Source organism: Scyliorhinus canicula, chromosome 17, assembly GCF_902713615.1.
Source record: "Scyliorhinus canicula chromosome 17, sScyCan1.1, whole genome shotgun sequence".
NCBI classification, from domain to species: Eukaryota; Metazoa; Chordata; class Chondrichthyes; order Carcharhiniformes; family Scyliorhinidae; genus Scyliorhinus; species Scyliorhinus canicula.
This window is the reverse complement of record NC_052162.1, coordinates 65,369,120-65,384,771: the sequence shown is the minus strand read 5'-3', so window position 1 is coordinate 65,384,771 and position 15,652 is coordinate 65,369,120. Positions and strand designations below refer to the sequence as shown.

General features: G+C 43.9%; 1 protein-coding gene across 1 annotated transcript in view; it reads right to left on the bottom strand.

Annotated features, from left to right (window-relative positions):
* Positions 1-15,652, bottom strand: part of zgc:158432 (uncharacterized protein LOC555281 homolog) — a 34,892-nt gene that overhangs the window by 15,376 nt on the left and 3,864 nt on the right. The window contains exons 3-4 of the mRNA XM_038776306.1: positions 4,019-4,210; positions 151-274 (exon numbers count right to left, since the gene is read on the bottom strand). Of these exons, the coding sequence (XP_038632234.1) occupies positions 151-274; positions 4,019-4,210 (316 nt within the window). The remainder of the gene's footprint in view (positions 1-150; positions 275-4,018; positions 4,211-15,652) is intronic.

Sequence of the window (15,652 nt, the reverse complement as noted above, 5' to 3'; positions counted from 1 at the left end):
TTTAGATTTAAGATCCTAATTTTGGACTTAACTAAATCACTATCAAATTCTATCATATTATGGCCAAGTCTCCCTTGAGGCCTGTTTCTATATGGCTCCCAGCACCTTTGGGACATACCTCTACCTGAACTAATGCCATTGATGTCTTACCATAGTTTGTTGTTGACCACTCAGAAACTGGTAGTCGTCTTCATCATTCAAAAAAGCTTTGTTCTGGTGATTGCTGATGACCATGGGATGCTTAGGTTTGGTTTTACTTGCAGTTAATTCTTGTCTGTAAGTAAAATTGCATTTCTCATTAAAAATTGATATCCACTTATTAACATGGAAAAAAAGATTGAAACATAACCACATTGTGCATAACTTTCAGAAAGATTTCAATTTTGCTACTGAATTGCAATTCTTTCCCAATTTCTTGCATTGGCAAATTAAATAAAGATCCTCTGCATCTAAATCTACATTTCTAAACACAATTGCAATACTACTTGTTTATTCTGCATCACCAAAAAACAAATATCTATATGCCAGATGCCTGCACTTGCATTGTTAAATCTGTCACTTTTATTCCAAAACAGTGTAACTAGCTGCAGAGTAGAACGACAGAGGCCCAGACACCGTGGAAGCTTTCCTGCTCCTTCAGGTGCACAAAATAATTTACTGCTTACCTTTGCTGGGCGCCTTCAATTGTGTTGCCCATGGAGCTGGGTTGGAATATAGATGGTTCATCTTTTGACCAGTTCAGATCAAAAAACAGAAATCAAGGTCTTCTCGTGGTGAAAGCACCCTGATTTTCAATTGAAAGGGGGGCTGTGTTCTGAAGCCGACAAGCACAAAAGTACAGGCAGCTGATTACCAATGTTTACAATGCAGTAAGACTACTGATTTGAGGTCCCTGTTTATTAATCCCTGTTCAGGCAAAGCAATGAAAATCATTCCACCACGAGGTAATCCCTCTGATTGAGAGGTGTGACAGGAAAAATAAATTATGCACACACCACTCCCAATTTGTATTTGAACTTGTGTAAACCACAAACAGGCATTCATCTACAATTTGCACTTTATTTTGCCATTGAGATGTGCAGAGCTAAAGGTCACTGCCACAGGGTGGCACAGTGGCACAGTATTTAGCACTGCTGTCTCACAGCCAGGGACCCAGTTTTGATTCTGACCTTGGGTCACTGTCTGTGTGGAGTTTGCACATTCACCCAGTGTCTGAGTGGATTTCCTCCAGGTGCTCCGCTTTCCTCCCACAGTCCAAAGATGTGCAGATTAGGTGGATTGGAAATGATAAATTGCCCCTTAGTGTCCAAAGGTTAGGTGGGGTTACGGATTTGTGGGGGAGTGGACCGAGGTGGGGTGCTCTTTTAGAGGGTCGGTGAGGACTCGATGAGTTAAATGGCCTCCTTCTGCAATGTAGGGATCTATGATTAGAGTTGCAAGCATTGAACCCTAATGTTCATACAAGAGTTTACATCACACAGGATTCACTGATTTGAACCTGAATTAAAGTGCTTCATGTTGAAGTCTATCTTCACTCACTTTGTTATAGATCATGATGGGGGGATTCTTTGAGGGTTGAGGGGCTGGACTTTCTCAGGAATCCTCATCGCTCACTTTGGTTTTCATCTCTTTTCAGTGCACGATTCTGGAGAATCATAAAGTCTGTCGAATTGGCGTTTCTACAACTTGCCACTGAGCAGCAGCAGAGACAGCGATATGCCACTGCACATAGCCAGGACCAGGACACTGCTCAAGAGGGGCAGGTTGGGCCTACAGCTGTACAGCTGCACAACAGAGATGTTTGAGACTGTACTGGCAAAGGGTTTTCTGACGTTGGACTTTCTGCTACAGATAGCCAGAGAAGCATGTGCCTGTCCCGAGGGATGGTGAACCACCTTTGCCATGTCCTGCAAGAGCTGGGACCACAAAGGATGGGAGGACAGTGGCCCTTAAAGTCACCACCATCCTGAACTTGTATGCAAACAGCCCATTTCGGGGCAGCACTGGTGATCTGTGTGGCATCGCCCAGTCAGCCATTCCCAAATGCATTAGGGCGGTGACAGATGCCCTCTATGCGAAGGCCCACATTTATATAAACTTAGACCAGGACCAGGTGAGCCAGGGCCATGGGCTTCACCCATTTAGCAGACATGCCCCAGGTACAGTGTGTGATATACTGCAGTCTCCATGGCACTGTTGCCAATTTGCACCGGAGACGCCAATAATGTTGCTCTTTTTAATGGGTGAAATACTATCCCACTAGCGTCATCAATAATATTGCCAAATTAACTAGATATGGCGAGTTATTAATGATAATATTGTTTTTCAGACTTGCCAGGTATCAAATGATACCACCACAAGGCTTTACCGGATATCGATCAAAGACCAAACAACCAGTTAGTCAGTTCAAGTTCATTGATAGTTTATTTACACACAAGGATTACTTCGACATGCAACATAAAACACTACAAGTTAAACTACACCTAACAATTACAATAACCTATACTTAACTTCAGGGCAATTGGCTCTTTGCAGATGAACAAGGCCTTTGTTTGGACCTTGCGTGGCTGGGTAGAAGAAGTGGCTTCGTTTCTGCTGGGCTCATCCGTCTGGTAGCGATCGTTGGTCTTGAACTTGTCTTCTGGTCATAATGCTACACTTGGTTTTAGGCGTAAGCTGGGGCCAAGAGAGACCGAACACATGGCTGTGTCTCTATCCCTCTGGGATTTTGCGCTCTTTGGGGTGGTCCTTAGCTTTGGACCCAATAATTTGACAGGCTTCGATCACTGCCTTCGATTTTGGCCAAGAAAGGGGCGGGTGCCTTGATGGCTGGGCGTGTCCTGAGCGGTCATTGACCTTGGCTGTTTGGGCTTTCTTAGCAAAGGGAGTGACGCCGGTTAGTCTGCATCTGTATCGGTTACCTGAGTACAGTCCTTTTGTTCTGGGGAAATGGGCCATTAGAATGCAAACGAGTGGGGGGTTTCGATCGCGTCTAGCTATCTGGGTTGCAAATACACACACAAGCTTTGAGTGTGTTTGAGTCCTGGGTTGGCCATAATTCCCATTGTCCTTTGCAGTTGGCCATCTGAGATGGCTACAGCACAATGTGGCTCCGCAAGGGATTCCACTCCCTCAACGTCCAGATCGTCTATGACCACATGATGCAAATCATGCAGGTGTGTAACAGTTTCCCAGGGAGCATCCATGATGGTTACATTGTGGGGTGCTCACAGATGACAGGCGTTTTTGAGGGAGAGTAGTGTCTGGAGGGATGGCTTCTCTAGGAAAAGGGGTACCCAATAAGGAGGTGGTTGATGATGCCAGTGCAGAGGCCACAAACTGAAGAGGAGACTCGCTGTAATGATGCTCATGCTTCAACGGCTGTGCTGGTCGAGCAGATGAGTGGACTGCTGAAGATGTTGTTCCAGTGCCTGGATTGGTTGTGGGGTGCAGAAGGAGGCCACTCAGCCCATCAAGTCTGCATCAACCCCCTGAAAGGGCACCTTGAATCAGTCCCCCAGACTTGCCCTGTAACCCCACCTAACATTTTGGACACTAAAGGGCAATTTATCCTGGCCAATCCACCTAACCTGCACATCTTTGAACTGTGGGAGGAAACCGGAGCACCTGGAGGAAACCTACACAGACACAGGGAGAAAGTGCAAACTCCACACAGTCACCCGAAGCCGGAATTGAACCTTGGTACCGCTGTGAGCAGTGCTAACCACTGTGTGATTGAGCCGCCCAAGTCATGACTTGAAACGTTTTCCCTGTTTCTCTCTCCAGATGCTGACGGACCGGCTGAGTACTTCCAGCATTACTGTTTTTATCTCAAACCTCCTGGCGGATTTGGGGATTTTATTTCCCCTGGGCTGTAAGCGGGAAAGCTTCAAATTACTTTGTAAGCTCTTGGAACATATCAGATTTGATTATGTGAGACATTCTACTGGTCTGGAAACAATCCCAGCATTGACAATCCTAATTAACATACACGTACCACTAATAATATTTGACTCACCTTTTCTGGGCATTTGCCTGATGCTTCCATTTCTTGCAGCTGTAGATACAGTACGTACAAACAGAAATAATCAAAGCGAGGCAAATCCCAGGAACTACAGCTACGAGAATCAGATCACGGGTATTCCATTGCTGCTCACATTTTGGTCCCAAATTCCAGTAATCCCCCAAGGGACCTTTAAAATTTGTACACCTGGAAAACATATTTTGAATATTTTGCAATCATGTAGCTTAAATTAACACTGCAGTGAAGTTACTGTGAAAAGCCCCTAGTCTGGATCCCGTTACAAGTGTAGAGATTATAAAAAGGGTTGCATTTGCATTTATGTTGTACTGTTCACAACCTAATGATTTCCTAAAGCACTCGACAGCCAGTGAAGTACATTTTCAATTGGAGTCACTGTTGCAATGTATGTAAGTGACAACCAATTCACACACAGCAGGTTTTCACAAACAGCAACGTGATAATGGTCAGACAGAGGCCCAAATCCTCCGATCAGCATGGGAACAGTTGGGTCTTGCGCTGATCAGTCAGGAGACCGCCCACTTACCTGGTTACATCTAAAAGAATCTGACTTCCGATGCAGCAGCCAGATGAAGTCTCCCAGCGCAGGAATCTAAGCGGAGACTGATGGAGAGGATTAGTGTAGAAGCCATGCTCCTTTTTCACTGCACAAACTGCCGTATGGAAAGTTTAAATGTGCAGTTTGAATGGATGAATGAGTGAGGTAGGCTAGTGGGTGAGGTAGGCAGGGTACGTAAATAGGGTAGGGGTGGGTGAATGAGGTGGGCAAAAGGGTAAAGTGGGTGAAATGAGTTAGTGGGTCGTGTGTGTGAGTGAGGTGGGCAGGCACAGTTGGGTCAGATTGGGGAAGATTAGCTGGATCAGGAGGGTTGTCTGGTGTTTGGAAGGGTAGTTGGGTGGGCCAGGAGGGGTAGTCAGTTCGAGTAGGGGTAGTTGGATGGCCAGGAAGTCATGTTTGGTCAGGGTGTAGAATTTGGCCCTTACAAACTATAGACCACAAAATATAGACCTTACAAACTATAAGCGATTACACGACCGTACTCACCCAATCAGCTGCGTGGACTTGCCTGCATTCCCATGCCATGTTATTGGCATAGAAACCTCAGTCAATTATTGAATTTATATTTTGACATGGTCATTGTTAACATAACCGCTATGCTACAGTACTTCCAATTTAGAATGAGATTTCAAAATTGAGGCCCCATCTGCCCCCTCCTGTGAATGTAAAAGATCCCAAGACACTACTCGAAGAAAAGCAGGAGAGTTCTCCCCAGAATATTTATCACTCAACCACCACTAAAACATATTATCTGGCCATCATCATATTGGAGTTTGTGAGATCTTGCAGAGCACAAATTGGTTGCCACGTTATTTTGGAATAGACAATAAATGCTAGCCTTGCCAGTGATACGCACACCTTGCAAACAAATTAAAATAAGAGACAGCACCTCTAACATAGAACATAGACATAGAACATAGAACATTACAGCGCAGTACAGGCCCTTCGGCCCACGATGTTGCACCGTCCTGTGAAACACCTCTAAAATCCCTCTACACTATTCCCTTATCGTCCATATGCCTATCCAATGACCATTTGAATGCGTTTAGCGTTGGCGAGTCCACTACTGTTGCAGGCAGGGCATTCCACGCCCTTACTACTCTCTGAGTAAAGAACCTACCTCTGACATCTGTCCTATATCTATCTCCCCTCAATTTAAAGCTATGTCCCCTCGTGCTGGACATCACCATCTGAGGAAAAAGGCTCTCGATGTCCACCTTATCTAATCCTCTGATCATCTTGTACGCCTCAATTAAGTCCCCTCTTAACCTTCTTCTCTCTAACGAAAACAGCCACAAGTCCTTCAGCCTTTCCTCATATGATCTTCCCTCCATACCAGGCAACATTCTTGTAAATCTCCTCTGTACCCTTTCCAATACTTCCACATCCTTCCTATAATGTGGTGACCAGAACTGCACACAATACTCCAAATGCGGCCGCACCAGAGTTTTGTACAACTGCAACATGACCTCATGGCTCCGAAACTCAATTCCTCTACCAATAAAAGCTAACACACCATACGTCTTCTTAACAACCCTCTCAACCTGGGTGGCAACTTTCAGGGATCTATGGACATGGACACCGAGATCTCTCTGCTCATCCACACTACCAAGAATCTTACCATTAGCCCAGTACTCTGCCTTCCTGTTATTCCTTCCAAAATGAATCACCCCACACTTTTCTGCATTAAACTCCATTTGCCACCTGTCAGCCCAGCTCTGCAGCTTATCTATGTCCCTCTGTAACTTGTAACATTCTTCTGCACTGTCCACAACTCCACCGACTTTAGTGTCATCTGCAAATTTACTCACCCATCCTTCTACGCCCTCCCAATGCAGCACCTACTCAGTATTGTAATTAGGTGCCAGCAGAAATATTTGTTCCCAATTTTGTCTGGAAACATTGGACAATAGGAATTCTAAACTATAGGGTGTAACCAGCTGGGACAGTTTTATGAAACTTTTGGCACATTATCTATATGGAATCAGCTTAAAATGGCTCCATCAGTACATTCATTCTACCTACTGAGCTGAATTGTCATTATAGTTTAAAAGTTTGTCACTTTAACTGGGAAATCTGTAATATATTTGTTCGTTGCTGGGCTTTCGTTTTATTTTCTATATTACTACTTACCCGATTTTTAACTTTAGAATAGGGAATCATTTTATTTTGGCTATCGTTCTTGCTTTCGCTTTCCATAGACTATATTGGCCGCGATTCACTGGAAAAATGTCGAAGTCCGGTTTTGGGCGTGTTTGGCAGGGTGTTTCGTGACAGCTGCAGTGCCGTTATTGACACCGCTATTCATCAGAACTTAGCCATTTTTTAGGGCATCAGGGTGTTTCATCAAGGCCGCACTTTGCAAGTTTTCTGGCACTGGGGAACTGAGCTTGTCACAGATTGGGGAGCCATTTTGAGAAGCTGTCCCAATCTCTACACCCATCCCTTTCAGGACCCCACCCCCTCCACTTTTCCACAGCCCCTTCAATCCCTCCTCATCCCTCCCTTTCATTGGCATGGGCCCCAGGCCCCAATTTCTGGCAGTGCCAACTTGGCACCCAGCCACCATGACACTGCCAGCTTGGCACACTGGAGGTGCCAACCAGGTAGGAGTGGCAGTGCCAGGGTAACCGGGTACCATGGGGAATGCCAGAGTACTACCCTGCCCTGTCGATGACCATCTGGAGGGCTCTAATGGCCTGCCAGACCGCCCCCCCCCCCCCCCCCCCCCCCCGGGAGGTGCCATGATGCCTGGTTCAGGATTATGGACAGCAGTACTAAACGGTGTCCGGTTGAGGCCTCGCAGGCGTGGCCGTTGACTCCTCGGTGCCAGATGAATATGGCATTGGGATATTTAGATGAGCCTAATGTCCCATTTACATATAATTATCTGGATCGCACCCAGTGAGGGCGTGAGCCGGATCGTGCTGAGCTCCGCGGGTCAGGTGACTCATGCGAGGTTTAGCGCCTGGCGTGAAGCCCGATATGGGTACGCCATTTTGGACTTCGATGAAGAGAACTTCATCACTCAGGATGGTGAACCTATAGAATTCTCTACCACAGAAGGCTGCAGAGACCAAGTCACTGAATATATTTAAGGAGGAAATATTAAAAAAATTCTAAACTCTAAATGTGTCAAGAGGTATGGGGCGAATGCAGGAGTATGGCGTTGTTATGTATCTGGGAATATATTCTTGCTGATTCTGCATCACGTGACGTCTGGTGACATCAGCAGAGTGTTTGTGCGTGCTTTGGGCAGATCACCATCTTGATTGTATGAGCAACATCATTAACATACCTCTTATCGTATTTTACAAGAATCCATTGTTGGCATCTCCATACCCTTTCTTTTTGCAGCAACAAAGAAATATAACAGGAGAAAAAACTGGCAATGAGGATTGAGGCTAAAAATTTGTTGGAAAGAAGATTTTCATTGACGAATTGTGGAAGGGTATTGGGAGCAATGGATGATTCTTCGGACTGGACTCACACACACACATACACACAGGCATCAGGTGAAGCACTGCCACCGATGCAAAAGTTCAACAAAAGCTTTCGACAGCAACTGTGAGTAAGAAAACCGATAATCAGGAAAGACTTGCTTACGTTGAAGTCTGGGACGCACACATGGTATAGCTACATGGGCTGCAGGAATTTTGAAGACTTCTGACTCTGCACGGATCACCACTTTGGAGAAAAGTCAAAATATACTCAGGTATAAAAAGGGAAAGATTCCCTTGTTGCTTGTTCAAGGGATTGTTTGTGCCACACTTAATAATAATAATTACTTATTGTCACAAGTAGGCTTCAATGAAGTGAAAAGCCCCTAGTCGCCACATTCCGGTGCCTGTTTGACACAGTCAGAAGGTAAGAAGTGCAGACATTAAGAGCCGGGATCCCAAAAATGGCAGAAGAACATACAACATAGTCACCCTGTCTCGTCGGGTATGATCAAATGTTGTACCAGGGTCAACATGGCAGAAGGAGGCCATTTGGCCCATCGAGTCTGCACCGACCCACTTAAGCCCTCAGTTCCACCCTACCCCGTAACCCAATAACCCCTCCAAACATTTCTGGTCACTAAGGGCAATTTATCACGGCCAATCCACCTAACCTGGGCATCTTTGGACTGCGGGAGGAAACCGGAGCACCCGGAGGAAACTGACGAGACACGGGGTGAACGTGCAGACTCCACACAGACAGTGACACAGCGGGGAATCGAACCTGGGACCCTGGTGCTGTGAAGCCACAGTGCTATCTACTTGTGCTACCGCGCTGCCCAAAATGGGGACCATGGATGTGTTTGATGGGAATTGTGAAACACAAAATTCTTATGAAGAAAAAAAGATTCCAATTGTTTTTAATAGCTAATCAGACACTGGAGGACCTAAAGATCATAACATTTTTCAGCTCAATTGGACATAAAACATTTATGCTACTACACAATCTTATTCACCCAGCAAAACCAGGAGACAAGTCCTTCAGTTGTCTTAGAGGGACATTTCTCTCCAAAATTGTTATTGATTGCAGAAATGTTTTGCTTCCATTGCTGTAGTCAGGAAGAAGGTGAAGGTATTTTACAGTTTGAAACGTGTTTAAGAAGATTAGCTAGATATAGTGAATTTGGTACAACATTTGATCATACCCGACGAGACAGGGTGACTTGTGGGTTACTCAGTAAAGCCATTCAGAGGAAACTGCTGACTCAAAGTTATTAAATTCTGAAAGCTGCTGTGAAATTTGGCACATCTTACAACAAAGGAAGCTTCAAAGATAGGGCTGGAGCAAAGATCCACAAAACGGATACCTCAAGGAACAAATCTGTAAAGGTGCAAACATGTAACCATTGTACACAGGTTAGACAATCAGTGGGGGAATGCTGGAGGAAATCGAATATGTGGAAGACTTGTGGCAAGAAGGGCCAGATTGCTAAAGCGTGTTGGGCTCAGAAAATGTCTTCTACACAAAGAAAGTAAAAAAAGAACAACATAAGTAAACAATCCAGTCATACCTACAAATTAATGGATGATGCGCAGCATCACTCAAATTACAGCAACCGTGTTACTGCAAGAGCTGAAGCTAGGTGCTTTGTCAATGAGGGGTAACCAACAATGTTTTTGGGCATAGCCAAAACTTGAAGGTCATAAAATTAAAATTGAAGTGGATACGGGCACAGCAGCACCTGAGACAATTTATTATCAATAGCTGAAGCATCTGCCTTTAAAACTATCAAATGTGAGTATAAGGTTGCATACTGAAGCATTTGTACCATTAAAAGAATGCATTATGGTGAAAGTAGAAGCAAATGGGCAGATGGCGAAGTTGCCTTTTCATGTTGTCAGTGGAACCTTCATGCTCTATTTGGCAGAGCATGGTTGGCCAAGATTAGACTTAACTGGGAAACACTCAGACAATTAGTGGATTAAAAGAACAATTTGCAACAACCTCTGAAGAATACGAGGTGGTGTTCGAAGATTCACTGGGCCAAGGTTTCATGACCCGCGGTGGGTAGCGGGCAGGTGTTGGGAGAATCACGGAGCGATCGGTTCCCCCGTTCCTGTTGTGATCCTGATCGTGGGAGAAGCGCCCAATAGCCGCTACTGGCTTTTACATCGAGAATTACGGCCACTGCCTCCTTTTAATTTGAGACATATTAGTCTGTGTGGAGTCTTCCAGCCAGAAGTGGCAGCAGAGAGCAGATCATGCACCCTGTACGTAGAATTGATGTGAAGCGCTGTCTCGGTACAAACTTTCAGTGCTAAAACACGGAGCAGAGTTATTTCGATTTTGAAGCTGCTGTCAAGCAAGGAAAGTGAACTTTGAAGATCAATGATTTTCTTAAAAGTAAGAAACGGCCAGACTCAAAAAGGCAGTTTACCTATTGGACAGGATCTCACAACAAATAACGCTGGAGAGAGCTGCGCAGGAGAGTCCATGGCAGTACAGAGCAATGGTAGTGTTAGAGCTCCAGGGCCTCTGGTTAACGCCCCTGTAAAAAGAAGCTTAACTCAGAAAAAATAAGTATAAAGGTGATTTCTTGAGGTATGGTTCTGTCAATTGTGACAATGCAATGCAGATAAGGAGGCAAAGCCTGTGTGTGTTATATGCAGAGAAGTACTAGCAAATGAGAGAAGTTTCAGTATTTGAAAGAGAAGTGGTATGTGAAAAATTCCTTTTCAGGTTGAGAGCCAGATTCAGTTATTAACTTAGAGTTGACTCCAAATTAAAAGACTACACTGCTGCAGCTTACCTGTAATATCACGTTAAAAACATGCCAAAAGCTCACGGATCTGTTAGCATTCTGGTGTAGCACCCGCAGCAGAATCCAGTGCTGAGTAAACAGGCATTTTGATGCTATTGCCCTTCACGATGACCTAAAGATGAAGACAGCAAAAAGGACCTCACTGAAACCTGCACCTGTTATGTGCATTGCCCTCTGCTCCTTTGAATTGGATTCAAGTGAGTTCTTGAGATCTTGAGGACAAAGCAGGTTCCTTTTTTGCATTAAAAAGTAAGTGAACATGGCGTGTGTCATGAAGATTGGTCAGCATGTGACGTGAAGGTTGGCAAGTCTGGGTTGTGAAGGTGGTCGGTGAGGGTCCCAGAGGTTGACCGGTTGCCAAAAGTGGGTCCTGGGATAAAAAGTTTGAAAAACATTGTACTAGGCTACATGGCTTGAGTTGAGATACATCTAAAAATCAAGCCAGACAGCACATTCAAATGCTATAACCATACCAAAAGAAAGATTAAGAACAGGAGTCATTGAACCTGTTGCTGCAAGTGATTGGGTGACACCAATCATTCCTGTATTAATACGGGATGGCTCAGTGAGACTTTGGGGATATTTTAACCAGTTTTGTGTGTAGATCACTGTCCATTGCTACTCATTGAAGACTTGTTTGCTAGGCTTGCTGGAGGACAGAAATTCAGTAAAATCAGTTATAGCTACAAATTAATGTAGCTGCCAAATCACAGCCACTACTCACCATTGTAATGCACAAAGGTCTGTTTCATTACAGAAGACTTCCTTTTGTAATAACGTTTATGCCTGCTCTTTCAAAGGTCCATGGATCAAATTCTCAGTGGATTGAATGCAGAGCAATGTTATTCAGATGACAAACTCATCAGGGGTTCGAGTGAAGAGGAACACTTGACAAATTTGTCCTGAAGCAGTTACAGAGCCACATTCTGTGTTAAAAAGGAAAAGTGTGACTTTTACAAGTCATCCATAAATTACCTTAGTTATATTATAGACAAAGATGGTTTACACAAAGAAACAAGGAAAATGCCAGCAATCTTAGAAGCACCAGGTCCTCAAAATGTGACATATTTAAGATCGTATTTGGGATTGATCAATTATTATGGTAAATTTTTGCTCAATTTAGCAACAAAATTGAAGACTTTACACATGTTGTTATGTGTCAAACAGGCATGGCACTGTCAGGAAAATGTGAAATTGCAAACAATGAAGTGAAAGAAGCTTTACTGAAGTCAGAGCTGTTGGTTCACTACAATCCAGAAATGAAGTTGCAATTAGTTTGCGATGCCTCACCTTATGGGGTTGGTGCCGTCATCTTGCACACTATGCCTTCAGGAGAATACAACCGATAGCATTTGCTTCACAGACTCTTACTAGTGCAGAAATGAATTATGTCCATCAAGAAAGAAAGACGTGGGCATAATTTTTGGTGTAAAGTTCCACCATTACTTTTCTGGGCTTCATTTTACTCTTTTGATGGATCATCGACGCTTGACGACAATCTTTGGGTCCTCTCAAGGTATACTTTCTTTGACAGCTAGTAGATTGCAAAAATGGTCACTGATAATGTTGGCACACACTTACGATACCCAGTAACCCATGTCTGAGCAGCAGGCAATGTTGGTGCTTTATCACGATTGCCGTTACAGGTCAAGCTTGACCAAGAAGAGAATTTTGCCAATATTTTGTATTTCCTGCTTGTGGATATTGTACCTGTGACTTCATCTCAAGTTCAAAGATATACGAGAACCAATCCAGTGATGGGAAAGGAGATGGACTTGGTCCAAAAAGGAACGCTGCCAGGCATTCAGAGGAAAAATCCGACTTCAAGCCCTTCATCACACAAAGACTTGAGTTGACAGTACAGAATGGAGTTCAATTGTGGAGAATCAGTTTAATTATTCCTTGATGTTTACATAGAGTCCTTCACAAACTACATGAGGGACATCCTGCTGTGGTAAGGATTAAGGAATTGACATGCAATTATTTTTGGTGGCCAGCATTTGGTGGATGCTCAAATTGAAGAGAAATTTGAGCAACCCCAGTCATCTACAAAGCTAACTCCACCACTGCAACCATTACATCCGTGGGAATGGCTTACTCAGCCATGGCAAAGAATACACATTGATTACGCTGATCCACTGGAGGGACATAGGGGGCAGCATGGTGGTACCGTGGTTAGCACTGCAGCTTCACGGCACCAGGGACCCGGGTTCAATTCCTGCCTCAGGTGACTGTGTGGAGTTTGCAATTTCTCCCCCTGTCTGTGTGGATTTCCTCCGGGTGCTCTGGTTTCCTCCCAGAGTCCAAAGAGGTGCAGGTTAGGTGGATTGGCCATGCTAAATTGCCTCTTAGAGTCCTAAAAGTTAGGTGAGGTTACTGGGTGGTGGGCCTAGGCAGGGTACTCTTTCCAAGGGTCGGTGCATACTCTTTTTAAAATAAATTTAGAGTATACAATTCATTTTTTCCAATTAAGGAGCAATCTAGCGTGGCCAATCCACTTACCCTGCATATCTTTTTGGTTTGTGGGGTGAGACCCACACAGACACAGCGTGAATTTGTAAACTCAACAAGGACAGTGACCTGGTGCTCAGATTGAACCTGTATCCGCAGTGCTGTGAGGCAGCAGTGCTAACCACGGCGCCACCTTACCGCCCTTGGGTCGTTGCATATTCGATGGACTGAATCGTTTGCTTGCGCATGGTAGAGACTCTATGATTCTAGGTTCTTAGTGATTGTGGACGCTCACTTGAAATGGCCAGAAGTTGCAATAATGAAGTCAATGATGACTGATTAGACCGTTAAAAAACTAAACAAAATATTCGTAACAGATTGGAACAGATTATCAGCTATAATGGTACTTCGAAGGAGTTTGAGGACTACTTGAAAGGGAACGGTATACACCATATCAAGTCAGCTCCATATCATCCAGTAACGAATGGATAGGCTGAAGTTTTGTTCAATCATTGAAGCATTCTATCAAAGCATCGAAGGACTAGGGAACAAAATCAAAAAGAGTAAACAATTTTCTAATATCTCATCGGAACACTGTACATGCTACCACACAAAGTTCACCAGCAAAGTTGTCGTTTAAAAGGAAACTACGAGCACAGATTGATTTGGATACATTCAGAGATTTTCAAATGACAACAGTAAGCACAAATTGCAAAGAAATCTCTAAAAAGCGAGTATTCAACCAGGGAGACAGTGCGAGCTAGGAGTTGCACCACCAACGATGATACGGGCACCAGCTACGATCCTAGTGAAGACAGGTCCAATATCATACACCTTATAGATGGATAATAAAGAGTTTGGTGATGTCATGCTGATCAGTTACTTGCTGCACCAAGTGAGTTTGCAGAAACTTCTCAAGAGGTTCTACCTTTAGAAGATCTGGAGAGTTATACTTCGGAACAGAGAATAGAGATGGCGACAAGTTGAGATTCTGTTTCTGATTCTGTTTCAATGTCTATCGTGATAGATACTAAAATAACTATTCAAGAAGTGAGGACACTTCTGAAGTCACAAGTAGCCAAGTTCAAGAACGCCAAATTCTAGCAAAAAGGAATTGATGTCCAACACAAAGACTGACTTATTAAATTGTATATATGTATATAAATACCATATCAAGGGATCTGTGTACAAATGTTAATTGTTGCCATTGGACTAATGAAGTAAAGAGGGAGGGGTATATGTATCTGGGAATATATTCTTTCTGGTTCTGTGTCATATGATATGAAGTGCCGTCGGCAAAGTGGGCTTTGAGCTGATCATCATTTTGATTGTATGAGCAACATGTGTTTTATGAGAATCCAGAATGTGGGCATCTCCATAGTCTTTCTCTTTGCAGCAACAAAGAAATATGACACGTGTGGAGATAACGGAATGAGCCATGATCATGTGGAATGGTGAAGCAGGCTCGAAGGGTCGAATGGCCTATTCCTGTGTCTATTTTCTATGTTACTATGTTTCAGTTCAAGGGGAGTTATGGATAGGCAACAAATGCTGGTCTTGTCCATGAAAGAATGGGCAGGTTTATTAGCTTCTCTTGAATTGATACCATTTACCTCAACTATTCCTTGTGGTAGCAATTTCCACACTCTCGTCATCTCTGGGTAAAGATGTTTCTCCTGAATTCCCTATTGAAATTATTATTGACCATCTTATATTAATTATTAACCCAGGTTCATCTGCAAGTAGAAGCATATTCTGTTTGCATACCTGGTCAAACCTTTCATAATTTTGAGGACCTTTATCAGATCACCCCTCTGTCTTCTCTTACATTTAGTTCCTGCAAATATGTATTCTGCCGGTGCACTAAGAACCCTGACATTTGTCTCTCTGAAAGGTTTTTACTTTATCACAAGTTCTGAAAGGACATTTTCAATAGGCCCCATCTGTTAGTCTCATTAACCCTTTGGAGCTGGCTCCAGAGTATTGTACTTACAATGACTCAGAAGTGCTCATTTTAACTTGGTTTTACAGTGGCAAACAGGGGGAATTCAGGAACTCCACAGCGTGAGGCCTGAGCCATTTTAACACCCATGCTGAATTGCGTGCGCTCATCTGCCACCTGAAACCATCTGGAAAAATGTCAAGGCTGGCAGGTGGGGATGAGAATTGAAGAGAGAGTAGGGCTCTACTGTGTAATCATGGGGCAGGCCCAGTCACAAAGTAAATGTTGACAGCGAGATATTTGAAGAACTCATACCACTCATGGGAGAAAAAGGCAAGGTTGCGGCAGGGGAGGTAGAAGGAATTCCTTGTGAGGCTCAGAGGACCAATCCTGCTT